Below are 26913 nucleotides of genomic sequence, written 5' to 3'. Positions count from 1 at the left end.
AAGGTAGGGTGGGGGTCTTAAACCAGGCCTGGAGGTAGGGCTGCAGTCCCAGATGCTTGTGGGAGGGAGACAAAAGTTTAACAAATTCAAGATGAGCTCTTGCCTCTGACTCTCCCCAGTGTGCTCTCAAGTGCTGTAATTGCTATAGAATACTTTTGTCCTTGACTTCCTACCATTTTCCTGGCTGGCTTTGAACTTGTGATCTTTTTGGAGCCTCCCGAGTGCTAGAATTATAGGCCTGTGACAACACATCCATCTTAAATTCTTAAAAAAAAATTTTTTTTAGGCCTGCCTTATCTTCAATAGTGAGCCCAAGTCCAGCCATGTTATATAGCAGTCCACTGTCTAAAGAAACAAAAATGAAATTTCATTACACTTTTGTTTAGGGGTACATGTGGAAATGAGAGGACAGATATGAGAGTCATCAGTAGTTTTAGCAGCAAATACCTTAACCCACTAGTTGTAAATTTAAATTTACATTTAGCTTCTTTGATGTCATATCAAAAAAGTCATCCATTCACCCAAGATCACTCATATTTTGGTTTTTCGAGACATGGTTTCTCTGCATAGCCCTGGCTGTCCTGGAACTCACTCTGTAGACCAGGCTGGCCTCAACCTCAGAAATCCGCCTGCCTCTACTTCCCAGGTGCTGGGATTACAGGCGTGCGCCACTACTGCCTGGCCATTCTTATATTTTTATATAAATGTTTATATTGTAAGAAGGGACCAACCTGAACCCATTTTGAATAAAACTTCTATTTTGAATAGGGGTCAAATAAAGTTTAAGTTCTCAAAACCTTCTGGGGTAACTGACATTCTGCTTGAGAGAGACATTTTTGTGGGTAACTGACATCCTGGTTGGCAAGTTGGGACATGAATGTTAGGCTAGTCGAATAACCCAACCAACAGGAACAGTGTAAGTGTACCACAGACATGTGGTACTCCTAAGGAAGTCAGTCCCCTATCCCTAAATCCTGGCTGATGGGATAACTTGGCACAGATATTAATCATTTTGAAGCTCAAAGACCCCTGTTATACTGAGTATTATACTGAGTATAATACATTTTTCTCATCTAAATATTAAAGGGAACATTAGAAGATGCAGTTAGCTCGTACATCTGTCCTGCTGTCCCTGACTAATCAGTTTTTGTGCCTAATTCAAATAAATATCTTGCTTTGCTAGACTCTTGTACCTGCTTGGGTTGTTTTGACTTCAGACCCTAACAATATAAAGATTCTTCTCAGCTGGTGGTGGCAGCAGCACATAGCTTTAATCCCAGCACTCAGGGGGCAGAAGCAGCTGGATCTCTAAGTTTAAGGCCATCCTGCTCTTCCAGAGGCAGGACAGACCCAGGACAGCCAGGGCTACATAGAGAAGCTCTGTCTTATGAGAAAGATTGATGGCTCAGTGGTTAAGAGCACTGACTGTTCCTCTAGAGGTCCTGAGTTCAACTCCAGGGTACATGTAGATAGAGCACTCATGCAAAATACATAAAGCTTAAAAGAAAGAAAATTAAAATAGTCTTGGAACCTTCATTAGAGCTGGATAGCCATAGACATTTATGGACCATTTATCTTTGTAACAAAACTACAACTTAGATTGCTGTATCTTGTAGTAAGCTGAGAAGTATTCTACCTTTGTATTTAAGATTTTGATTATTTGTATTTCTATATGAATTTTATTTCAGCACACAAAAAAAGAACAAAAAGAAAAAATGGATCGATAAAAATTGTATTCCAGGAGCTGGAGAGATGGCTCAGCAGTTAAGAGCACTGACTGCTCTTCCAAAGGTCCTGAGTTCAAATCTCAGCAACCACATGGTGACTCACAACCATTTGTAATGAGATCTGATGCCCTCTTCTGGTGTGTCTGAAGACAGCTACAGTGTACTCACATATAACAATAAATGAATCTTTAAAAAAAAAAAATTGTATTCCAGCTGGGCAGTGGTGGGGCATGGCTTTAGTCCCAGCGTGAGTTCTGTGAGTTTGAGGCCAGGCTGGTTTACAGAGTTCCAGGACAGTAAGGGCTACACAGAAAAACTGTATCAAAAAAAAGTACTCAGTTTAGAGATCAATTTTGAATGTTTTCATTTTAATCTCCTGTTATTATTAGACATAAAATTTTTAACTAGATCATTAGTTTCAGCAATATTTTATAGTTTTTCAGTGTAGAAATCATCACTATAGTTTAAGTATGAAATCTCTCTCAAAGGACCAAGAGCTAAAGGTTTGATTATTGCCTAAGGTGCTCCTGGGATGTACTAAGTTCTTTAGGAATTAAAGCACTGTTTTTGTAGTTTTGAGGCAGGGCCGCGTTACATAGCTGTGGTGAGGTGGAACTCCCAGCAATCCTGCTAAGACACCTGGTACTAAAAGTATGAGCCACCTGTGGTGGTTTTGATGAAAATGCCTCCCATAGGCTCATATAGTTGAATACTTGATGATTGGTTGGTGGGATTATTTGTGGAAGATTTGGAGGTATGGCTTGGTGCGGAGGTATGTCACTGTGGGTGGGCTTTGAGGTTTCAAGAAGCCCAGGTAATCGTCGTTTTCTCTGCTTATCTGCGGATAAGAATCTAAGCAAGTTTCCGACTGCCACACCAGCAACCATGCTGCCCAGTCCTGTAGTGTTTTTGAAAAGCAGGGTCTCATGTGCCTGAGACAGACAGTGAGCTTCTGACCCTCCTGCCTCTACCTCCAGAGTACTGAACTATAGGTTTATGCCACAACATTCAACTCAGCTTTATTGATTTATAGAATATATAAATAGAACTGTTGGTTATTAATCTTGTTATCTTACTATTTCTGGTAGTAAGTTGCAAGGCCTTAGATTCAAAATGCAGTCAGTAAGGAAGGGAAAAAGAAAAACTTTTTTATAGCCAGGTATGGTGGAGTACATCTAACTCTGCACCTGGGAGGTAGAGGCAGGGGTATCAGGAGTTCAAGGCCATCTTCAGATAAAAAATGAGTCTGAGGCCAGTGTGCCCTAAATGAGACCCTGTCTTAGTAGTTGTGGGAAAGAACTGGGTGGAGGAGGTGTGCTTACTGATCTCTGATGGCCATCCAAATCCTGAGCAACGTATGTTTAAACACAATGAACCTATCACCGTGAACATTTTTATTTATGAACATTGTAAGCATTACACACAACTCAGAATCTGTACATGGCAGAGAAAAGATCAAAAGGTTATGCTTAGCAGCCTTCCTTTCTCTTCCCCACTTGTAAGATTTAAGTCTGCCAAAGAAAGTGATTATTACAGCAGCAACTCTTAGCTTTGTTTTTGGTGGTACCAGGGGTCAAATTCAGGGATAAGTGTGTGATAGACACTTGTAATGTACCACTGAAGCACACCCTTTGCTCTGTGGTTTTTATTTAACAAGTAGAGACTGAAGGTTTTCTAGTTTAGGATTATTAAGGATTAGAACAAGGCTCTTATAAGCTAAAACTATTGATTTAGAGCTAAAACCTTGATTAAGATTTCAATAAGACTAATAGATTTTTCAGGCTCCTGAACAAAAACGTGGCCTTCTAGCCTCCCTTTCCTTATGAACTCTATCTTATTTTCTCATGCTAAGATTCGGCTACAGCTTGCTGCTAAGGGAAACACTTGTGCAGAAAAGGGTGCATGTCATCTCCATCAGAACTAGCAGGACCTTGATATGAAAAACCTTGGTTAAGAATCATGAGGACAGGGCTTTTAAAATCGGAGTTATATAGGACATTAGGTGAACTTTAAGATAGTATATTCTTAGATAGAGCACAGAAGAGACACTACACAAATTATGACCAAAAGCTATGATGGAAAAGAGCTTTTGACTGAAGTAGAGAAAGTATAAAAACATACAAAAGGAAACCGAGTTAGGAGTAAAGGAACGGGCAGGGTCACGGAGCTTTAGTCACACCCAGGTTTCTTCGAGCTTCCAAAAGCTTTTCTTTCTTCTCCTTTCGTTCTTGCTCATGTCTCTTCCGTTGTTCTTCCCTAGGAGGGACAGACATGTTCCATGTTAGGCTCAACGTAGATGCTCTGACAGACTACTGTAAACAATGTACTGCTGACCTAATAACTAGTTAAATGTCATCTACAGGCACTGGACTCTTATGGGTTCCAATTTGTCAGCATTGTCACTCAGCATTCTACAGTCACACATGGAACGAGAGCCAGGGGACACCTGGGTGACTGGATTCAGCATTGGTACTTTAAAAAAACTAGTTTTGAATGAGAAGTCTCACTATTACAAGTCAGATATATAGCCAGGCTAGGGTCCAGTGACTAGAGACAAGGAAAAAAAGGAGGCGGTTAGGAGGACAACACTGTCGACCATCGCCTAGTCTTCTCACAGTGCCCTCAATCTCAAGTGCGCCCATGTTAGGCTCTGTCTTGTGACACAGCAGAAGGCTCTACCAGTACCTGAGACTTCTGGAACTGTAAGTCAGAGTCAACTCTGTTCTCTGTAGAACGTCTAGTCTCAAGCATTTGGTTCTCAAAACAAAATGGAATGGAGCATTGTGCTTCTAACCCAGAGTCCACCCTCACAGCTTCAGTACTCTCTTTGGAAGTTAGGAAGCCTGTACTGTTTGTTAGGTAGTGATGTGCTCACCTGGTCTGGAGATGAGGTTGTTTGTAAGTTTTCCTGTGGAAGGTGACTCTGCTTACACATTCATTCAGAGAACTGTTCTCTTTAGCTTGCCCCCAAGGTTTCAGTTTTCCTAGGTTAGAAAAAGGGGTATTAAGAACCATTCACACTGGGTGGTTGTGGTGCACGCCTTTGATCCCAGCACTTGGGAGGCAGAGGCAGGCAGGTTTCTGAGTTCAAGACCAGCCTGGTCTACAGAGTGAGTTCCAGGACAGCCAGCGCTACACAGAGAAACCCTGTCTTGAAAACAAACAAAAAAGAATCATTCACAGCTCCCTTGTCTCCGTCTTTTAGCCTCTCAACATTTTTATTGTCTTGTAGATATTTACATGTATTTTCTGCAGTGAATCTTGATTTCACATTTCAGATGTAAACCATATTTTCCTCTAAAAATGTGTTTTGATGAAAAAAAAAAAAAAAGCAACCCTGTCTCATTCCTGTGTTTATGGGTGTTGAGTACAGCAGGTTTGAAGAGCTCATTCTTAGCCGGGTGGGTGGGGTGGCACACACCTGTAATCCCAGCACTCAGGGAGGCAGAGGCAGGAGGATTTCTGAGTTCGAGGCCAGCCTGGTCTACAGAGTGAGTTCCAGGACAGCCAGGGCTACACAGAGAAACCCTGTCTCCAAAAAAAACCAAAAAACCAAAAAACTGAAGAGCTCATCTTTCCTCCTCCACCAAGGGTTCTGGGAACAGAACTGACTGTCAGGTCTGTCAGCATGGCACCCACTCAGCACCTCACTGGCCTTCCTCATCCATGGTTTGTTAGTACAAACATTCTTTTTAATGTTTACTTGTGTGTGTGTGCCATGGCATGTGTGAAGTCAACAGATGACTGCCTGCAACTGATTCTCCTTCTACCACATAGGTCCCAGGAATCGCAAACTTAGGCTGTCAGACTTAGTAGCAAGTGGCTGTATCTGCTGCTTTACCACTTACTGGCATGTGTCATCCTTTTATTTTTTTAACTCTGAAGAAGTCATAGGAAAGACCCCCAATATGGAAGCTAGAGAGATGTTAAGAGTGTTTACTGCTCTTATAGAAGACCTAAGTTCAGTTCTCAGCTCCCATGTCAGGAGGCTTCATATCATCTGTCCCCTCTAGGTCCAGGACACTGGACAACGTCTGGCTTCCCTGGGCAAGTGTACTTACACAAGCACACAAACAGACACATATACATAATTTAAAAAAAATTCTAGGGGGCCGGGCAGTGGTGGCGCACGCCTGTAATCCCAGCACTCTGGGAGGCAGAGGCAGGCAGATTTCTGAGTTCGGAGCCAGCCTGGTCTACAGAGTGAGTTCCAGGACAGCCAGGGCTATACAGAGAAACCCTGTCTCAAAAAAACCAAATCGATCTATATAGAGCAGGCTGGACTCAAATGTACAGAGTTCCTCTGCCTCTGCTTCCCAAGTTCTGGGATTAAAGGCGTGTGCTACCACTGCCCAGCCTTAAAGAAGTTTCTAGTCATTCGTATGTGTATATGTCTGTCTGAGTATAGCCACCTACGTGGGTGCTATTGAAGGCCAGAGTTGTGAGATCTGACAAACTGGAATTATAGATAGCTGTGAGCAACTTGATATGGGTGCTGGGAATAGACCTTGGGTTCTTTGGAAGAGTAATACGTATTCTTAACCACTGAGCCATCTCTCCAGCTCCAAGGGTTTTTTGTTGTTGTTGTTATTTTAATTTGTCTGTGTACCTGCTGAGTCTTATGTGCACCACATGCATGCAGGTGCTCACAGAAGCCAAAAAAGGCTGTTGAATTTCCTGTAAGTGGAGGTGTAGGCCACTCTGAACTACCTGGTATGGGTGTTTGGAACAAGTGCTAAGAACTGCTGAGCCAGCTGGGCAGTGGTGGCGCATGCTTTTAATCCCAGCACTTGGGAGGCACAGGCAGGCAGATTTCTGAGTTCGAGGCCAGCCTGGTCTACAGAGTGAGTTCCAGGTCAGCCAGGGCTACACAGAGAGACCTTGTCTAGAAAAAACAAAAACAAAACAAAACAAAACAAAACTGCTGAGTCATTTCTTTAACATCCTCAAGACTTTTTCAGTGAGTCAGTTAGAATTAGGTAAAAGATCTACTGTAAAAGATGGCTACTGTAAGCCGGGCGGTGGTGGCGCACGCCTGTAATCCCAGCACTCTGGGAGGCAGAGGCAGGTGGATTTCTGAGTTCGAGGCCAGCCTGGTCTACAGAGTGAGTTCCAGGACAGCCAGGGCTATACAGAAAAACCCTGTCTCGACAAAAAACCAAATCCAAAAAAAAAAAAAAAAAAAAAAGATGGCTACTGTAGTGTATTTTATAGCTGGGCATGGCGGCTTATACTACTAATTCCACAGCTTGGGAAGCCAAAGGAAAAAAACGGCTATGAGTTCAAGGCTAGCCTGGCCTATTCAGTGAGAGAGTCTTAAACACTCCATGTTCTCAGCCAATGCAATGTGCTGGGCTGGCCTCATGCTCCTGCTACAGTGTCTTCTGCCATGTGGGACCGAATCCACCTGTAACTACTGTGATACAATGTGATGGGCTAGCCTCGCGCTCTTGTCAACAAAATGAACTATACCCATTGCCAAATGTGAGGCACAATAAACCTTGACTATTAATACAAAAACACCACCTCAAAGATCAAACAACAAACCCATACACAATAGAAAGTGGATGTGATATATAATACTGCCAAGAACAGAACTAAAATGTTCTGAATAAATAAATAAAATGAAGATCCCATCACTCTGAAGTTCGAAGTCATTCTTGGCTTCAAGCAAATCTGAGGACAACTAGAATTCTTGAAGCTTGCCTCAAAACAAAAAAAGGAGCAGAAACTCGCAGATATTTATATACTCTGTTCTTAATAGCCAAACATGAAAAGTTCACATGGCTACCTTTAAGCTGACATTGATCTGTTGACAACTTATATTTTTGCTTAACAAATTTGTAAGCAGATCAATTGTTTTTTGCTTAATGGAAAATCTTTTAAGTCAGGAATTCATGTGGAAGCAGGGGCAGAAATTTATATGGTGGGACTTCCTCCAAGTCACAGAATGTTTTTTTTCTCATTTTGTAGTGTTTGGATATAAAAATCAGAGGCTCAGCCAGGCGGTGGTGGCGCACGCCTGTAATCCTAGCACTCTGGGAGGCAGAGGCAGGCGGATCTCTGAGTTCGAGGCCAGCCTGGTCTACAGAGTGAGTTCCAGGACAGCCAGGGCTACACAGAGAAACCCTGTCTCGAAAAAACCAAATCCAAAAAACAAAAAAAACAAAACAAACAAAAAAAATCAGAGGCTCATGCCTGCCAGGAAACACTTTACTACTATATACTACTATGTACACTATAATAGTATACATACACATGCATGCACACACATACAACATATACCTCCAGTTTTAATGCAGAACTGTTTAGTCTTCTGGCAGCTTTGCCCTTCAAGACTATCCCACATACCTTTGTGTGGCTTGTAGTTGAGGGGACGAGACAAGCTTGCTTTGAGATCAAATACTGGTTTCTTACTAGAACCTGGAGTCTGTGCTGCTTCAGTCATCAACTTGAATGGGGTAATAACTGAAAAAAACAAAAAAGCCCAAATAAACAGAACACCAAAGACCTTAATTATCAAAACAAATAATTGTACTTCTTGGGTTAGTTTTACATGTATGAGATTTCTGCCTGCATGTGTGCTATGTAACACGTGCACGCCCATGGCCAGGGTTGAGAGGGCTACTGGATCTACTCCCCCGACACACACACAGACATAGCTACCATGGGGACGACAGGGCACAATGACAACGGCAGCACTTGAAAAAGGAAGGCAGAAGACTGGGAGTTCAAACCAGCCTCAGATACACAAGATCTGGTTTCACAAACAAATAAAAAAATGAAAAGAGGGTTAGAGAGCTTTGGAGCCTGCACTGTGCTTCCAGAGAACCTGAGTTTATCCCAGCACCCACGGCACATGGTTCACAACTTCCTGTCAACTCCAGCTCCAGGGGGAGCTCACAACCTTTGGCCTCTATACCTGTACTCATGTGCTCATAACTCCTCACAGACAAATATATATAATTACAGAAAATAAATTAAGTGGTAGCACATGCCTTTAATCACAGTAGTCAGGAGACAGAGGGGTGGATCTCTGTGAGTTAGAGTCCAGCCTGGTTTACAAATCAAATCCAGAACAACCTGGGCTCTCTCTGTTACACATCAAAACAGTGTCTCAAAAAATCCACACACATGGGGCTGGTGAGAAGCCTCAATGGTTAACAGCAATGGCTGATCTTCCAGAGTCCTGAGATCAATCCCCAGCAACCACATGGTGGCTCACAACCATCTAAATAAGGGGATCTGATGTCCTCTTCTGGTGTGTGGATGTATATGCAGCAGAGCACTAATATACATTCAACCACACACACACATAAAACCATTTTTTTAAAATTTAAGTAATTAAGCCAGAACATTTATAATTTATTATCCCAGCACTCAGAAGGCAGAGGCAGGAAGAATAGTGTGGGCTACACATGTCAATTCCAGGACAGACTGGAACAGCGTGAAACCCGACTCAAATAAATAAAAAGAACCAATTATATATGGCCAAAAAGATTTGTAGCTCTATTTATTAGTAAAAGCTATTTACTGTTTAGTAATGTAAATGTTTATGTCATAGAGTTAAATGAGGACGGTATAAGTCACCCAGCCACACTTACATTTCTTTCCCTTCACAGAGGAAGCTACTCAGTCATGTTTAATGTTGTGAAGGAAGAGCTAAAATCAAGAGTCACCTACCAGGGCTGGAGAGATGGCTCAATGGTTTAGAGCAGACTGCTCTTCCGAAGGTCCTGAGTTCAAATCCCAGCACCTACATGGTGGCTCACAACCATCCGTACTGAGATCTGACACCCTCTTCTAGTATGTCTGAATATATGTACAGCTACAGTGTATTTACATATAATAAATAAACAGATGAGAGAAGGAGTGGGAGAGGAGAGGTCAACAAGGAGGAGAGTTCTGTAGACTTACTCTTTCATCTCTGCACTGCATGTATGCATAAGAGAGATACACAGAGAGGCGCAGAGAAAGCCAGAGCACATTCTGAGGTAAGGTGTCACCCATTTTTCTTTGAGAAATAGTCTCTCACAATGGTCTGGATCTCACCAACTTCTATGTCCCCCATCACTGGGATATAATAAATGTGTTACTGCATCCAGATTTCCTTTAGACAAGGGAAGTGAACTCAGGTCCCGTGCTTCAAAGACAAGTGCTTTTACTCATCAAGCCAGCTCCCTAGACCTGAATGTAAATTTCTTTCTTAAGCTGGTAATCCATATAGAAATCCTCTGTTTCCACACCAATTATCATCACCAATGAGGTTCTCCTCGATCTGAAACTTCAATTGCTCTGGTCTTAGGAACTTGGTAATCATTTTTGTATAATCAAAGCTATCAGATTGACATTTTCAAGGAGACTGTAAGGAGAATCTTGGTGTGTGAATGTGTGTGTGTGTGTGTATGTGTGCGAGTGCAAGTGATCGAATCTATGGCCTTGCACATAGCATGTAAGTCTCTACCACTGAGGTGTACAGTTTCATTTGAACCTTGCCATCACTATTACACCTGGGCTGGGTTGAAATGAACCTTAGTGGTTAGGCAAGTACTTAGCATGTGTAAGTGCCCAGATTCAATCCACAGTAACACAAAAAGAAGAAAAACAAAACCTATTAATGGGACTTGGAGGTGGCATCTAAGTAGGGCAGAGGTTGAGAGCATCTTCTTGTCCTATTCAGTAAAGTCTGGCTTTGGAATCCTGTTCCTAGCTGGATGGTGGTGGTGCACGCCTGTAATCCCGGCACTTGGGAGGCAGAGGCAGGCGAATTTCTGAATTCGAAGCCAGCCTGGTCTACCAAGTGAGTCCCAGGACAGCCAGAGAAACCCTGTCTTGAAAAAACCAAACCAAACCAAACCAAACAAAAACAAAGAGAGAGAGAGAGAGAGAGAGAGAAAGAGAGAGAAAGGAATCCTGTTCCTGTCAAAGGTATGGAAGACCACAGAGGTAGATTTCCAACATCCTCTTCTTAAGCTGTGCCCTAGACAGGCTGAAAGTAATTCAGGAAGGGCCACTGTCATAGGACACCTTTAGAATAGAATAGAGCCTGTAGCAGGTCTGTGTGTTTTTAGCTTATGTCTCTGGCATTTCCTTCACAGGAGTAAATGAAAAATATCCTACCATGTTTTTTGCACTTGACTTTATACATATATAGAGACTTTAGAGAAAGAGGCATGTTTAATTTTAGGAAGTTACAGACTTAAAGACAACTTTCTTCTACCTGCAGCAGAATTCCTCTCAGTGGTCTTTAACTTGGGTGTCCGGAACACAGCCTGGTCTTTTGAAGCACTCCCAGGTGCAGTCACATGTGGAGACTTTCTGGCTGGTGTCTTGGTCAGTGAGTACTTATGTTCATTATCTTTAGTAGCAGCTGAAAACCTAAAAGCAATAATAGAGGGAAAGATGTGAGTACTTGTACCAAGAGGAGCTAAGGTCAAGCTTGTAAATGAGTCTACTGGACATTACCAGGTTTTTTGATGTTGTGGTATAAATGTGTACTCTCACTCATGCCAAATGTCAGACATGTATTCTAGTGATGTGCTGGCTGGTTTATATCAACTTGACACAAGTTAGATTTATCCAAGGGAACCGCTGTTAAGACAATGTTTCTAAGCCGGGCGGTGGTGGCGCATGCCTATAATCCCAGCACTCTGGGAGGCAGAGGCAGGCGGATTTCTGAGTTCCAGGCCAGTCTGGTCTACAGAGTGAGTTCCAGGACAGCCAGGGCTATACAGAGAAACCCTGTCTCAAAAACACCAAAAAATAAATAAATAAATAAATAAATAAATAAATAAATAAATAAAGACAATGTTTCTGTAAGATCCAGCTATAGGGCATTTTCTTCATCAGTTATTGAAGAGGGGACACCCCCTGGGCTGGTGGTCCTGGGTTTATAAGAAAGCAGACTGAACAAGCCATGAGGAGCAAGCCAGTAAGAAGCACCCTCGTGCGTCATCTCCTGCCTCCTGTATCTTTCTGCCCTGTCTGAGCTTCTGTTATGACTTCCTCCAAGGATGAAGACAGGTATAGAAGTGTAAGGCAAATAAATCCTTTCCTCCTCAAATTGCTTTTGGTCACTTTCATCACTGAAATAAATAGTAGTTTCCCCTAGGACTGGGGAAGTACAGACATGTGAATTCCTAGGGCTTGTGAGCCAGCTGGACTAGTCTCCAAAAAATGTAGATGGATTGTGATGACAACTGGAGGCTGTCCTCTATCCAACAACCCCCCCCCACACACACACACAATGACACAGACACACAGACACACAGACACACACAGACACACACACAGACACACAATACACACAAAAATGTAGACAGACACAGACAGACACACACAAACACACAGAGACTTTCACTCATAGACACACACACAGACATACAATGCACACACACACAGCATATATGAACACTAGTGATAGAGCCCTTGTCTAACACCCATGGACCTGGACTTACGCAATGTGCACACGTGTATGTGTACCCACGTAACCCTTTAAGAGAAAATCATTTTACCTGACATTCATTTTCGTTGCTGAGTGGCCTTGTGGGCACTGCTGACTGGCAGGAGTACAGAGTACAGAGAGTCTTCCTCTTGGTGGAACTGGAGTCACTATCCCTTTTTTATCAAGCTGCTTTTGAAAAGAAAAATAAGCACCATTTAAATTAATTAATTAATTAATTAATTAATTTTTTAAAAGGAGCCAGATGTGGTGGCACACACTTTTTTTTCCTTTTCTTTTTAAAAAGAAATTATTTATTTTTGGTATATGAGTACACTGTAGCTATCTTTAGACATACCAGAAAAGGGAATCAGATCCCTTTACAGATGGTTATGAGTCACCATGTGGTTGAACCCAGTACCTCTGGAAGAACAGTCAGTACTCTTAACCTCTGAGCAATCTTTTTAGCCCATAAGCACCATTTCAAAATCTTGGTCTCAGGCCACAAGCTAGCTCTAGCTCAGTGGGTAAAGGCAGAAGCCTGGAGCCCTGTGTTCCTTCCCCATAACCACACATGAGAGGAGAGAGCCAACCCTCAGAAACTGTCCTCTGACCAACAAGCACACACAATACAACTTTAAGGTAATAGCTTGTTCTCAAGCCAGGTGGAGCAGTGTATTCCTGGAATCCCACCACTTAGAAGGTGGAGTGAAGATGACCAGAGGTCCAAGGCCAGCCCCACCAAGAGACGACTACAAATGCATGAAGCTATTCTCAAGATAAACATCAACAACAATTAAAAAAGAAAAAAAGCCGGGCAGTGGTGGTGCACACCAGTAATCCCAGCACTTGGGAGGCAGAGGCAGGCGGATTTCTGAGTTCAAGCCAGCCTGGAGTGAGTTCTAGGACAGCCAGGACTACACAGAGAAAACCTGTTTCTAAAAACAAAACCAAAAACAAATGAACAACATGGAGCTAGAGAGATGGCTCAGTGGTTAAGAGCACTAAATATTCTTCCAGAAGACCTGGGTTCAATTCCCAGGACACTCACAACCACCTGTAACTCCTGTTCCAGGGAACTCAACCCAACTCTCACCTCCATGGGCACCAGGCCAGTACATGGTACATACATCTATGTTGTTGGCAAAACACTCAAAATGAATAGACAATAAAAACCATGCATTTCGTCTGCCTACCTTTAGTTCATTAAATGAATTGTGTTCTTTAAAGTGTTTCTTTTTTCTCACAATATATTCATCAATGGATTCCATTTTCTTAAAACGAGCCTCATGAAGCTTCTTAAAGTCTAGAACATTCCAAATTATTAGAAGTGGTAAGAAAAAAATCCATTTTAATCGTCCCTGTGTTTTTATCAACATTTATTCTCTTTACTCTCCAGACATTCAACTTTAATATCATCTTGGCTAAAACATTAATTCCAGAACACTCAGCTTTCAGAAATTCTGGGGCAAAGCATGCTCATGTGAGAGACCGTCCAGCGCTCACTGTCCCCAGGGACCAATTCCTGGAGATCTTGGTTTGGAGAACAAGATATTTGTCTTCTTCCACCCAGGTTAGTTAAAGGGCCTTTAATCATTACAAAATAGATTGTGTGTGTGTGTGTGTGTGTGTGTTGTGTGTTGATTGAAGTCCAGGGCCTTCTAAGCACATGCTCATTTGAGATACAACTCCTCTAGCTTGTGAAAACTGACTGTTTACATGCGCTGAGTGATAAGGACTTTCATGAAGGTTCAGGTAGTAAGTATGTTTGGTTATGGTTTTAATCTAAGAATTAAACATCATGTTCAATGTGGTGGCTCATGCCTATAAATACAACACTGCAGTAGGAAGAGACAGGAAGATTAAAAATTCAAAGCCAGCCTTGGATACACAGTGAGTTTGGGCCCCCCCTAGGCTATATTAAGACTCTGTCTCGCTGCGCGGTGGTGGCGCACGCCTGTAATCCCAGCACTCTGGGAGGCAGAGGCAGGTAGATTTCTGAATTCGAGGCCAGCCTGGTCTACAGAGTGAGTTCCAGAACAGCCAGGGCTATACAGATAAACCCTGTCTCGAAAAACCAAAAAAAAAAAAAAAGGACCCTGTCTCAAAAAAACCCAAAACATGGCGGCTGGAGAGATGGCTCAGTGGTTGAGAACACTGACTGTTCTCTTGAAGGTCCTGAGTTCAAATTCCAGCAACTGCATGGTGGCTCACAACCATCCGTAATGAGATCGGACACCCTGTTCTGGAGTGTCTGGAGACAACTACAGTGTACTTACATATAATAAATAAATAAATCTTTAAAAAAAAAAAACACAAAAACAAAACCAAAATGTCTTTAATCCTAGCACTTGGGAGGCAGAGGCAGGTGGATTTCTGAGTTTGAGGCCAGCCTGGTCTACAGAGTGAGTTCCTGGACAGCCGGGGCTATACAGAGAAACCCTTGTCTTGAAACGTACCCCCCCCCCCCCCCCCGAAAAAACTTTAGGTCAAAAGACTTAGAACTAATCAAGGTGAGTAGTAGTCTGTCAGATTCTACCCTGCACTATTCTATTATTGTATGTCTTTTTTTTTTTTACATTGTTTTATATGAATGTTTTGTCTGCACATATGTTGGTATATATGTGCATAACTGGTGCTCAAGGAGGTCAGAAAAAGGGTTAGATGCCCTGAAACTGGAGTTACAGATGCTTGTGAGCCACTAGGTAGGTGCTGAGAATTGAACTTGGGTCTTCTGCAAGAACAACTAGTGCTCTTAATCTCTGAACCATCTCTTCGTCCCCAATTACTGAACTTCTAATAGATGATGAACACTATTCTATTAAAAATAATATAATAATCTATGTCTCAAGCAACATAAGGCATATGAAACAACTGTCCTTGTCTTTTTGATGTATTGAGACAGAATGTCACACTACAGGACAGGCTTGTTCACACCGTGTAACTGAGACTCAGGCTCCCGAGTGCTGAGTCATGTACCTAGTACTCCACAGGTATTACTGATGCCTTTCTGTGGACCATTTGCTGTGTTAAGTACTAAGTAGTGGGAAGTATTCTGAAGCTCTATTCCAACCCTGCCAACGGAAGCCTGCAGTACAGCCATTACCCATAGAGAAGATCAGTCTGAGGATCAGGTACACGCAAACCTAAAGCGAGCAACCTGGAATGGCGGAACAAGAGCCCTGGGCCCCACAGCTGCAAGTTCAGCTGCTGCGAACAGCTGCTATTCACCAAGAGTCCAGAGGAGGAGCCAGCCGCTGCTTTGGTTTGTGTTCACTTACTTGGTGTCGTGGCAGAAGTCCTTTTATTGTTCCCAAGTTTAGAAAGCCCATCCATGCATAGTGATCTTTTTTCTAAAGGCCTCTTTGAATCTTCACTGTCTAAATAGGCAAATATAACATAAATAAAAAAACATTTTTCTATTAAAATGTTGACTTGAATAATCAAAGATATGAAAAAACTTTTTTGTTAAAAGATTAATTATTTATTTTATGAAAGTACACTGTAGCTATCTTCAGAAATCCCAGCACTTGGGAGGCAGAGGTAGGCATATTTCTGAGTTCAAGGCCAGCTTGGTCTATAGATTGAGTTTCAGGACAGCCAGGGCTACACAGAGAAACCCTGTCTCAAAAACTAAAAAAATCTATAAAATATAAACAAAGAAACAAAAAATAAATTATTAGTTGAGAAAGTTTCAGGAAAATATGGGTTGTTTTGTTTTGAGACAGTCTCTTGCTATGTAGACCAGGTTGGTCTGGAACTTTTTCTGTAGATCAGAGTAGCCTTGAACTCTGCAGATCTACCTTCTTAGTCTCTCAAATGTTGGAATTAAGGAAAGGGATGTGGAAGACTGAAAAAGACAGGTATTCACTATGTGAAAGTGGGTGTCACCCCTCCTTGTAAACAGCCTCGTTGAAGAAGCAGGCAAGTGTCTAGATCAGTCATGTTCTGCACAAAGACTAATGAGAACAAAATGGGCTCTCTCGGCACCAAGAGGATGACCTTCCAAACTCTCCAAAAATCTTATTCTGGCCTGGGTAAAGTCACGGCTCAGGATGTAGCTCAGTCACCAAGCACTTGCCTGACAGCTCGAGCTCCCGGGTTTGGTCCCAGTACCAAATAACAAATGTTAAATAAAACTCAGTGATCTTCTGCATTTATTTCTAGGTTTTGCTTTAATTGTAAAATATCTCAAAGTTCCAAGTGTGGCTATGGTGAACTGTGGCCCTGCAAGATGAGTTAGTTCCCAAACTCTAGCACTGTGATGTCAACTCTCTTAGGAACAGGGTCTCAAGATATTCAAACAGAGGTTGTTCAGGAAGGTAGTATTACAATAGGACCTGCGTCCTTAGAAGAGGATCAGATACTCAACCCCACAATTCTTAAGGCTGACGTAGGTAGACTGCTGGGAGGCTGAGGCCTGCCTGGGTTACATTTGAGAATTATCACAGGCCACATGAACAAGATAAATGTCATGTGGTAAGAGAGGCAGAGAGCAGGGTAGAACACCAGGCCAAGGAACAACAGACACACAGATACTACAAGGAACAAGAAGAAGGTATCCAGTGTCTCAGAAAAGCATGGCTTATTGATGCTCTCACTTAAGAGTCGCAGCTCCCAAATCAATTTCAACAATCAATTTCTCTTCTTTTTCTTTTTCTTTTGGGTGTGTGTGGTGCTTTTCTTTAATATTTTTGTTGTTATTTTGTTGGGGTTTTTGGTCTTTTTTTTATTTTGAGATATGGTCTTCTCTCTATTTTATTGCCTTTGCTGTCCTAGAACCAACCACATTGGCCTCCAGCTCATAGAGATCTACCTTCTCTGCCTCCCATATACTGGGATTAAAGGCATGCAATCACTCATGGCTCAATTTCTGTATTTTAAACTGCTTGGCTTGCATTCCTAGAAAACTAATACACATGGTTCCCCTACAATTTTAGTTTGACAATGTTAGCACATACCATTTATTTCTCCTTCTCCTGAGGAAGCTGCATCCCCGTCTTCTGGCCTCTGCTCTGGCAGAGAAGGAACTTTTGCAGTAGCTCTGAGGTCTTGATTTTCCTGATTTTCTTGATTTTGGAAGTTAGTATAATCACTTCCTTTCATCTCCAAATGATCCTGCAACAAATTTTGAAAGGAAAGAACCCAACAGAATAACTGCTACTTTAAAAGAATGAAAAAAGGTGTGTGTGTGTGTGTGTGTGTGTGTGTGTGTGTGTGTATGTGTGTGTGTGGTGTGGGGGGTCGGTCAGAGGAAAAACATGGGAACAAGATTCTGACCCAGCGCTCCAAACTCTAACTTTAAAAGCAGGTACTTAAGGTCACTAGGAAGAATGGAAAGATTTGTTCACTGATGGATAATAACACAGCTTCTTGATGTGTGGGGTCATACAACTAAAAACTTCACATAGTGGCAAGAACCTGGCAATAGTGAAAGGTCTCTAAACAGGAAGCATTCCAAATTAAACCAAGACCAAACCCACAGTGAACCTGTCAATTCCTGGGGACCCACACAGTAGGAGAAAACCAAGTTCATCAAGTTGTCTTCTGGCTTCCACACACAAGCCATGGCATGTATCCCCAGCCTCTACCACACCCTCTCCCAACAAACCACAAAATGTATTAAATGTAACTAAGGGGCTAGAGAGATGGCAAAGTGGTTAAGTGGAAGACTTGGGTTTGATTACCTGCACCACATGGCAGGTCACCATCTGTAACTCCAATTCCAGGGAATCCAATGCCCTCTCTAGCCTCCCAGGGCACATGGGACATGACATACATGTAGGCCAAATACTTATCACGTAAAATAAAATGAAAATTAAAACAATTAAGGCTGAGCAGAGTGGCATACACATTTAATCTCAGCCACACAATGAATAAGGAAGCAGAAACAGGTAGATTTCCATCTGTGAGTTAGTTCAAGGCCAGCTTGGTCTACAAAATGAACAACAATGGCCACATAGTGAAACCCTCCTCCACTCAAAAAAATAAATAAATAAATAAAATTAAAAAAAATAAATAAAAAAAAGGTAACTAAGAAACAGTGGTGGCACATGCCTTTAACCTCGCACTTGGCAGGCAGAGGCAGGCAGATTTCTGAATTTGAGGCCAGCCTGAACTATAGAGTGAGTTCCAGGACAGCCAGGGCTACACTGAGAAATGCTGTCTCCAAAAAAACAAACAAACAAAAAAAACCAAAAAACAAACAAACAAACAAACAAACAAAAACACACACACACACACACACACACACAAACCAAAAAAATAAGAAATTAGGACAGGCATGTTGGCTCATATCTATAATCCCAACACTTGGACTGAAGCAGGAGAATTACCATGAGTTTAAAACCAGCTGGGGTTATAGACTTAGACTCTAATTAAAAAAAACTACCACCAACAGTGGCATGGTGGCACATGCCTTTAAGCTGAGCCTAGTCTATATTTTGAGTACCAGCCTAGCCAGAGCTATACAGTGAGATCCTGCCTGGAAGGGGAAGGGAGAGAGAAAGGGAGATGGAGAGGAAGAGAAGAGATAGTATGTGTAAAAACTATATTTGGTTTCTGTTGCTGTCTATGCAGCAGTCTGTGGTGCTGACTATGTAGTACCAGCTGTCTTTGAACTCATATCTTCATGTCTCTGCTTCCCCCACACTGAGATTATGCTGTTACCTTTATGCCTGGAAAAAGAAGTTTCATTTGAATAAGATACAGGAGTAAAATCAGTGTAATCAAAGCAAGTGAGGAAGGCCCTAGTTATTCAGCATGATCACACACTACTGAATGATCACCGGGCCAAGAGCAAACTAAGAGAGGTTGGTCTCTCTTCCTTTCATTTATTGCAGACCACCTATGTGAACAATTCATGAGCATTCGCATTATTCAATCACTTTTTTTGTAGGATTGCATGAATGCCAGGGGAGGGCATTGTGGGGGTGGGGCTGGGGAGGGGCCCCTCTCTGCTATGCTCCGCTTTGTTCCTTTAAGGCAGGATCTCTCATGAACTTGGAGATCTGTTTTTTGGTTAGGCTCGTGGCCAACAAGCCCCAGAGATGCTGTTCTCACTCCCCTCAGAGCTACACAGTTCAGGCTTGCATGGGACCAGGTCTGGCTTTCACATGAGCACTGAGGTTGAACTGCACAACAGCAAGCACTCCTAACCTGAGCCAACCCTCATCTTTCTCCAGCCCCTTAGAGTGGGCATCTAATTTATACTTAGTACTAGTAATGTCTTCCCAGGCACTAGGGTAGGGCGCACAGCAGACACAGGTCTCTGTTTCTGAGGAGCCTGCAGCACACAGTGTTTCTAGCCAACTGGCATCATGAGGGAAGGTAAATGGAAGCTCTCTTCGGTTTGCACAGTCCCATTCACCTGGGAAGTAGGAGTGCCATGGGTGGTCTTGCGCTTCCTCCTTGTTCTGGTGACATGACCGCCTGGTTCCGCTTCAGCTTGCTCCTCACTGCTAACTTGTATCTCAGTCTCATCAATGGAGAATGCAGAAGATTGCTTTTCATCCTGGGAAAAGAGACAGTATGTGCCAGACCCTGCATGCATGCGCACTGACGATTGCTTCCTAAGCCAAAGCAACTTGTCACAGATAACAAACTAGCACTTGCATTTTCATAAACCTAAGTAAAAAGTTACAGCATGAATACAGGATAGTCTGAAAGGAGAACATCCACAGACAGCTGATACATTATGTTATGGCTTACACGTCAGAGTGTTGGGAAGGTTCTTTTCATTATCGAATACCTAATGATATTAGATATATTTCTTATTACTTGTGGTAGAGGAAAATAAACATGGCTTTTCTCCCAGACCACAAATGATCTGGATTGTCACTGTTTTTCAGCACTAGGGATCAAGCCTAGGTGCGCCCACAAGCTCCTAAGTGCCTAGCAGTGAACATCATCCAGCCCTTTTTTTCAGTTTGAGTTTCAGACAGAGTCTCACAGGTACCAGGCAGATTTTGACTTTGATCCTCCTGTCTCATTCTCCTGGGTACAGGGATGGTCCTATCACATAAGTTCATTTTTGTTCTGTTTTTTTTTTTATAACTAAACTTATATATATATATATGAGTATGACTTAAGATATTAAATATAAGCTGTGGAAAGTATGTATTTCAGTGGTAAAACACTCACTGACCGTGTCCAAGGCCAAAAGTTTGACCTTGGAGATAGGGCAAGCGTTATGCACAAAAGCAACCATGAAAGCAGTTGACTCTCTCACCTTTGCTGTTGTAACTCATTGCTAAGGCTGAGTCTCTAGGGTCCTGTTCATCTCTAGGGAATCCTGGCACGCCCATCCAGTTTCTTGTCAGTGTAGCACCTTTAGAGCCTTAGATTCACCTTCAGATGTTGTTCTGTCGCAGGCGCTACATCTTGTAAACTCTAGGTCTGAGCATCATTATCCCCTCCCCTGCTCCCTATGCTGCTTAGTCTTTCTCCCTAGGGCTCGGAAAGGGAGCAGATGCTAGGCCAGTGCTCCACTACTGAGCTACAGCCAGTGTCCTACTTCTCAATTCCTGTCTTCTGTTGTTTTTGGAGGCAGTGTCTTGATATACAGCCTAGACTGTCTTGAACTCAAACATGAGTTGAGCTCAACATGGGGTGAGTTGCCGGCACTGCTAAACCCCACTCTTTCTGTTTCCTGTATCAGAGTTGGCCATTCTGTATTTTCTTAATTGAATCATCTCTATTTTTTCCACCTATCTTGATTCTCTGGAGGGTTTACTCAATAAATTACTGTAAAGTGTAAGGTTTTCCATACCAACTCTATTCTTCAGAGCTGTTTCTCCTAATCTTACTCAGTGTTGTTCAGGCTGCAGGTTTTCCACAAATGTTTGCTGTCTGGGTCATTTGTTCATTAGGAGCTTGAACTCTCTAGTAACCTGTCTTGGCTCCTCCCGATGCTGGGCTTATAAGCATGAGGCTCCATACCATCTCCTATACCTTAAGTTACCAGTAATAGGTATGGTTTACTAACCAAACACTACTGTTTTACTAGCTAATAAATGATAGAAGAACATTACTCACCTGATTTTTATTTTCTTTCCTTGTTTCTGGATTCAGGTGTGCTTTCAAGGCTCTTAACAACTTGTCTGCCTGTAGAAAGAACAGCTAGCTCATCATTACAGCCAAAGTCAAGTAAATACGAAAGCAATGCCAAACACCTCTTTTCTTTTGATTATTGAATGCACTCTGGTCAGGCTGGCAGGCTTGGTAGCGCGGGTAAAAATGGATTTCACACCCCAGCAGCAAAGTCAGTGAGGAAAAAGACACTTAGTACAACACAGCAAGGTACATTGGAGGAGGCCCTGGCTGCTGTAGGCCCCACTGGACAGATGTGGTCCTGGTGTGTGTGTGTGGGGAACGCCGCTGCCACCGCCACTGCCACCACCACACTGAGATCTTGAAACTGAAGAAGAGGCTCAATCACACAGAACAAGATGGAGAAGAAGCAAGAGACAGAAAATAGGATAGATGGAGAAAACCTAAGTTCAGTATGGTTGAAACACAGCTAACTAGTGAAGAGGAGGTTGAGAAAAAAAGTTGGGAAAGTAGTGAAAAGCATGACTTCGCTAACTGAACCTGCCTCAAGGCTTCTTTTTTTTCTTTTTTCTTTTTTCTTTTTTTTTTTTTTTTTTTTTTTTTGGTTTTTCGAGACAGGGTTTCTCTGTGTAGCCCTGGCTGTACTGGAACTCACTCTGTAGACCAGGCTGGCCTCGAACTCAGAAATCCACCTGCCTCTGCCTCCCAAGTGCTGGGATTACAGGTATGTGCCACCACGTGTGGCTCTCATAAGGCTTCTTGAGTATAAACTTTATCCTTGCAGCGGAGACAGTCTCCTGAGAGTTGTCATCAGGGCAGCGACTGAGAGCAACTGGATGCTCAGGAAAGCAGACCTGCGGCCTGACACAGGACCATGGTGCAAACTTTCTGAGGAAGTAAATCAGCAAGAATATCTGGCCGACTAGGGAGATGTTTTGGGCCCAGTTTCTCTTGTGGACAGGTGGTAGCACGCAGTGAGGCTCTTACAAGTCCTTGAGGAGGAGAGAGCTCCTGGCCTCAACTTATATTCTAGGAAAGTGTCCCTTGTTCTTTCCAGGAAGAGAAACACTATTCTGACTGGCCTTCCTTTTTTTTTTTAAGACTTTATTTATTTATGTTACGTATATGAGTACACTGTAGCTGTACAGATGGTTGTGGGCCATCACGTGGTTGCTGGGAATTGAACTTGGGACCTCTGCTCACTTCAACCCTAAGATTTATTGTTATATGTAAGTACACTGTAGTTGTTTTCAGACACACCAGAAGAGGGCATCGGATCTCATTACAGATGGTTGTGACCCACCATGTGGTTGGCTGGGATTTGAACTCAGGACCTTCAGAAGAGCAGTTAGTGCTCTTAACTGCTGAGTCTTCTCTCCAGCCCTGGCTTTCCTTTTTAAAAAGGTCAAATATAATCAGGCAGAGCAATCTCCTTAGATTTCCAGGCCATAATAAGACCCTATTGTAAAACAATCGAAAATTAAGTATATTTGTTAGGTTCTTTTTTTCCCCTATTATACTCAGGTACAGAGTTGAGGGACAAAACATTTTTTAAAAAATTATTTATTTTTAATTTTAGGAACTTGGAGAGATGGCTCAGGATTTAAGAGCACTGGCTACTCTTTCAGAAGACCTAAGTTCAATTTCTAGCAAACACATGGTGGCTCACATCTGATGCCTTCTTTTGGTCTGTAGGCATACATGTCGACAAAGCACCTTTATATACATAAAAAAATATAAAAATTTTGTTAGCTGGAATAATGATGCATGCATGCCTTCAATCTCAGGATAACAGTAAGTGGATCTCTGTGAATTTGAGGCTAGCCTGATCTACAAATTGAGTTCCACACAGCCAGAGCAACAGAGTGAGACCCTGTCATAAAATGAAATAATAGAATTAACTTTAAATGAATACAGTAACTTTAAACTTCTTTCTCTCTCTCTCTCTCTCTCTCTCTCTCTCTCTCTCTCTCTCTCTCTCTCTCTTTTTGCTTTTCAAGATAGGTTTTTGTGTGGATTTCTGAGTTCCAGGCCAGTCTGATCTACAGAGTGAGTTCCAGGACAGTCAGAGCTATACAGAGTGAGTTCCAGGACAGCCAGGGCTATACAGAGAAACCCTGTCTGGGGGGGGGGGGGGAAGATAGATTTTTGTGTAACCCTGGCTGTTTTGGAACTAGCTCTGCCTCTGTCTGTCTCTGCCTCCAGAGTGCTGGGATTAAAGGGATTAATATATATACATATATATTAATTCTGGGATTAATATAATTAATTAAGCCACCAGTGGTTTAAAAAAATTTTTTTAGAGACAGTTTCTCTGTATAACAGCACTGGCTGTCCTGAACGCACTCTGCAGACCAGTTGGCCTCATCTGCCTGCCCTTGCCTCTTGAGTGCTGAGATTAAAGGCATGTGCCAACACTAACTACCTGGCTTAAAAATGTTTTAATTAAAATATATTTACATAATTCCCTCTCCACCCCATCTCCCAGCCCATGTCTTTCCTCCAACTTCTCTCCATGTACCAATGTACCTGGCTTTGCTCTTTCTCAAATTCATGGCCTTAAAAAAATATTATACACGCACACCTCTAAACCTATAAATACAAGCTGCTTGCTTGCCCTGCACAAGCTGGAAACGCCTGACTGTCCTACTTCCCACAAGCTGTCTGCAGAGATGACTTGTGGCTAACACATCGTCACTCCTAGTCTCTGGCAGCCCACCCGAGTGCCCACCTGGGGCTCAACTTTTGACCATGCACAGACACAATCCCAGCTCCTAGTTGACTCCCCACAGTGAGATCAGTGAACCCACTGGAGATGATCTGTCTCCTGCCTTTGTCTACTTTTTTTTGGGTTTTTTTTTTTTTTTTTTTTTTTTTTTTTTTGGTTTTTTTTGGATTTGGTTTTTTCGAGACAGGGTTTCTCTGTGTAGCCCTGGCTGTCCTGAAGCTCACTCTGTAGAGCAGGCTGGCCTCAAACTTAGAAATTCACATGCCTCTGCCTCCCAAAGTGCTGGGATTACAGGCGTGTGCCACCACTGCCCGGCCCCCTTTGTCTACTTTTAATCTGGTCTAATCTGGCCTGTATCTCCATCACCAAGGGAGAGTAAAAGACTATTGCTGCTCAGTTCCTGGTTCTTGTACATAATTGATTCCACACACTTAGGATAGGCTCAGCCTCTGAGCTTAGCTCTTTCCTTATCACACAATTTATCGTCTACTAGAAGTAAAGGGCAAAGCATAAAATCTGCTGTGTACTTTAAGTACAGGAGTTTTGCTGGGGTGTGGGCCCAAGGCGCCAGCTTCAACTGTACTACACGTCTCTTCGTGAAGACAGCTATTAATAAACTGGCTCTTTTTCAAAAAAAAAAAAAAAAAAGAGAGAGAGACAGGTTTTCACTATGTAGAGTTGACTGGCCTATAACTCACTACATGGACCAGGCTGGCCCCAAACTCAGGGATCGACAGAATCTCGGGCTCAGTACAGGGTTGACAAGAGGAACCACATGCCCAGTCTTTCTTGTTGGATTTAGGGCCTTCAATTCATGATTTTTATGTCTCTGCCTCCCCAGGGATGGGATACCAAATTATCAGCAATTTCTTTTCTTTCTCTCTTTTGTTTGTTTCAACACTGTATCTCACTTTGTGACCCTGGTGGTTCTGGAACTCACTATGTAGACCAGATTGGCTTCAAAATCACAGAGATCCACCTGTCTCTGCCTTCTCTCCCCAGTGCTGGGATTAAAGGGCTGTGCCACCATGCCCAGATAGATGCAAACTCTTATTTATGTAAGTGTGTGAGTGAGTGTGTGTGTGTGTATACGCACACGTGTGCCATAGTGCAGGTGTGGAGTTCAGAGAACAATTTTGTACAGTTAATTCTCTTCTTCCACTATGTGGGTCAAAATACCAGGCTATGTATCAAATACCTTTATCCAATGAGCCATCTCACTGCCTGACTAGGATATGGTTTCTTAACACAGTATCTCACCGACAATGCAACAATGAAAAGTGAGGTGTCTGAGGTAGAAACAAACACATTTAGCATGTCAAATAAAATGGGATGATTGAAGCTCAAGATGACTGGAAGGACAAGTGTTATCCGTTAATCAGCATTAATTCATCGACTGAATAACTGTTCTTACATTGAGCTGGGCACTGTTCTAGGAGCTAGAGAGACCAGTGAACAAAGCAGACAAGCCTTCAGCTGGAAGCTCCCAGTGGACTAACGGGAAAAAAAGTTTATAGACCAAGTAAGCTAGAAATAAAGAACACATCAGGGGCTATGAAGCAAAACCCCAGTGCTCAGTTAAGATGGTGGTGATCAGCTGAGATGCAAATGAGGTTAGAGGCAACAGGTGTAGTCTGATAAACAATTACAGTCCAGCCAGAGGTGGAGGTACAAGCCTATATATAGTCTCAGCATAAGTTCCAGGCTACTCTAAGCTATATACTGTTTCCAGGATAGCCTGGGCAGTACAATGAGACTTTGTTTCATTAAAAGAGAGAGAGAGAGAGAGAGAGAGAGAGAGAGAGAGAGAGAGAGAGAGAGAGAGAGAGAGAGAGAGAAGAGACAGAAGAGAAATCATCCATCCAGATAGCAAACCTGGAAGGACTAAGCTTGGTTCACTAAGCTGCAGAGCCATTTAGCACTAAACTCAGAAACATTTCCAAGTATTCTTCACTGCCATTCAGCCAGATAAAAGGTATAGATAGGTATGGCCTCATTCTGCTTAAAGCATTTAAAAACATTTGTGACAACTGATTAAACATTTAGTGCAAATATCAGTTTGCTGGACAAACCTCCGCATACACATATGGGAAAGCTTCAATATAGCAAGCCCAATCTCACAACGATTCCTCACATTTTCTCTGAACACCATGCAAACTCAGGATTCAAAGACCTTATCGGTTTTGAAAAAGACCATACAATAGTGTTTAATGTATGGACAATCATAGTAGATCTCGGTGGACAGGCATCCCTTTAAAGACTCATGAGAGTGAAGGTACTGTCACAATTTACTGAACAGTAAGTAGTAGTTTAAAGTAGGTTTTCTTCAACTGCCTAATAACTGGCATAGACATTACACAGATTACGTCCTTGGTACCGGGAAGTATCTTTAGCATTTCCATGAAGAGGCCTTTATGAGTTATTGAAAAAAGCCACCAAACAAAGTAACAGCCATGGCTTTTCTTTCGTTTAACAAACTCCAGTCACCGTGAACAAAACCTACCTACCTGCCCCAAAACAGGGTCCCTCGAGGGTTCCCTCTCAGTCACCTCGCACCCTGTGCCCCAAATCGCTGCTCTCTTCTACCCCGCCCACCCAACTGCCCGCACCGCCAGCCAGCACCTTACCCTCAGGTTAGCCCGGAGGCCCAGCCTTTTGGCTAAATTTTGCAGGTCGCTGTACTTGAAGGAGTCCAGCTCCTCTGCAGAGGGGACGGTCATCGCGTTCTGCAATTACGGTGACCGCACAACTCAAAACAGCACGGTTCAAAACTGGCGCCACCCGAGGCGTTGACAAGCCGACTTTTATATTCAGTTTAAATGAAGTCGGCTGTATGTCCATTGGTTGAACTGCCTCGAGGGTGGGGTTTCCAACGCGGGCCAGTAGCGTGACAGGCTGAAGAATGCTAGTTCGCAAACCTAACCAATACGCAGGCGTCGAGCGGATTTGTGGGCGTGTCTTACAGG

General features: G+C 42.7%; 1 protein-coding gene across 4 annotated transcripts; it reads right to left on the bottom strand.

Moving 5' to 3' along the window:
• Positions 1-3106: 3106 nt before the first annotated feature.
• Nusap1 (nucleolar and spindle associated protein 1) lies at positions 3107-26761 on the bottom strand. 4 transcript variants are annotated; one of them, XM_052183278.1, is made up of 11 exons: positions 26575-26760; positions 21205-21273; positions 19538-19681; positions 17130-17286; positions 15450-15548; positions 13365-13474; positions 12242-12357; positions 10948-11105; positions 8079-8195; positions 4603-4711; positions 3107-3983 (listed from the first exon to the last, which is right to left on the bottom strand). In XM_052183278.1, the coding sequence occupies exons 1-11, from the start codon at positions 26665-26667 to the stop codon at positions 3887-3889; spliced, it is 1269 nt and encodes a 422-aa protein (XP_052039238.1). In that variant the 5' UTR covers positions 26668-26760; the 3' UTR covers positions 3107-3886. The 4 variants fall into 4 exon arrangements, with proteins under 4 accessions (XP_052039238.1, XP_052039237.1, XP_052039239.1 ...); XM_052183277.1 differs by having other exon boundaries at positions 12242-12360; positions 26575-26759; XM_052183279.1 differs by lacking the exon at positions 15450-15548 and having other exon boundaries at positions 12242-12360; positions 26575-26761.
• Between the last annotated feature and the right edge of the window lie 152 nt (positions 26762-26913).

The sequence above is a fragment of the Apodemus sylvaticus genome, chromosome 5 (genome assembly GCF_947179515.1).
Source record: "Apodemus sylvaticus chromosome 5, mApoSyl1.1, whole genome shotgun sequence".
Taxonomy (NCBI): Eukaryota; Metazoa; Chordata; class Mammalia; order Rodentia; family Muridae; genus Apodemus; species Apodemus sylvaticus.
This window is presented reverse-complemented; position numbering and strand designations above follow the sequence as displayed.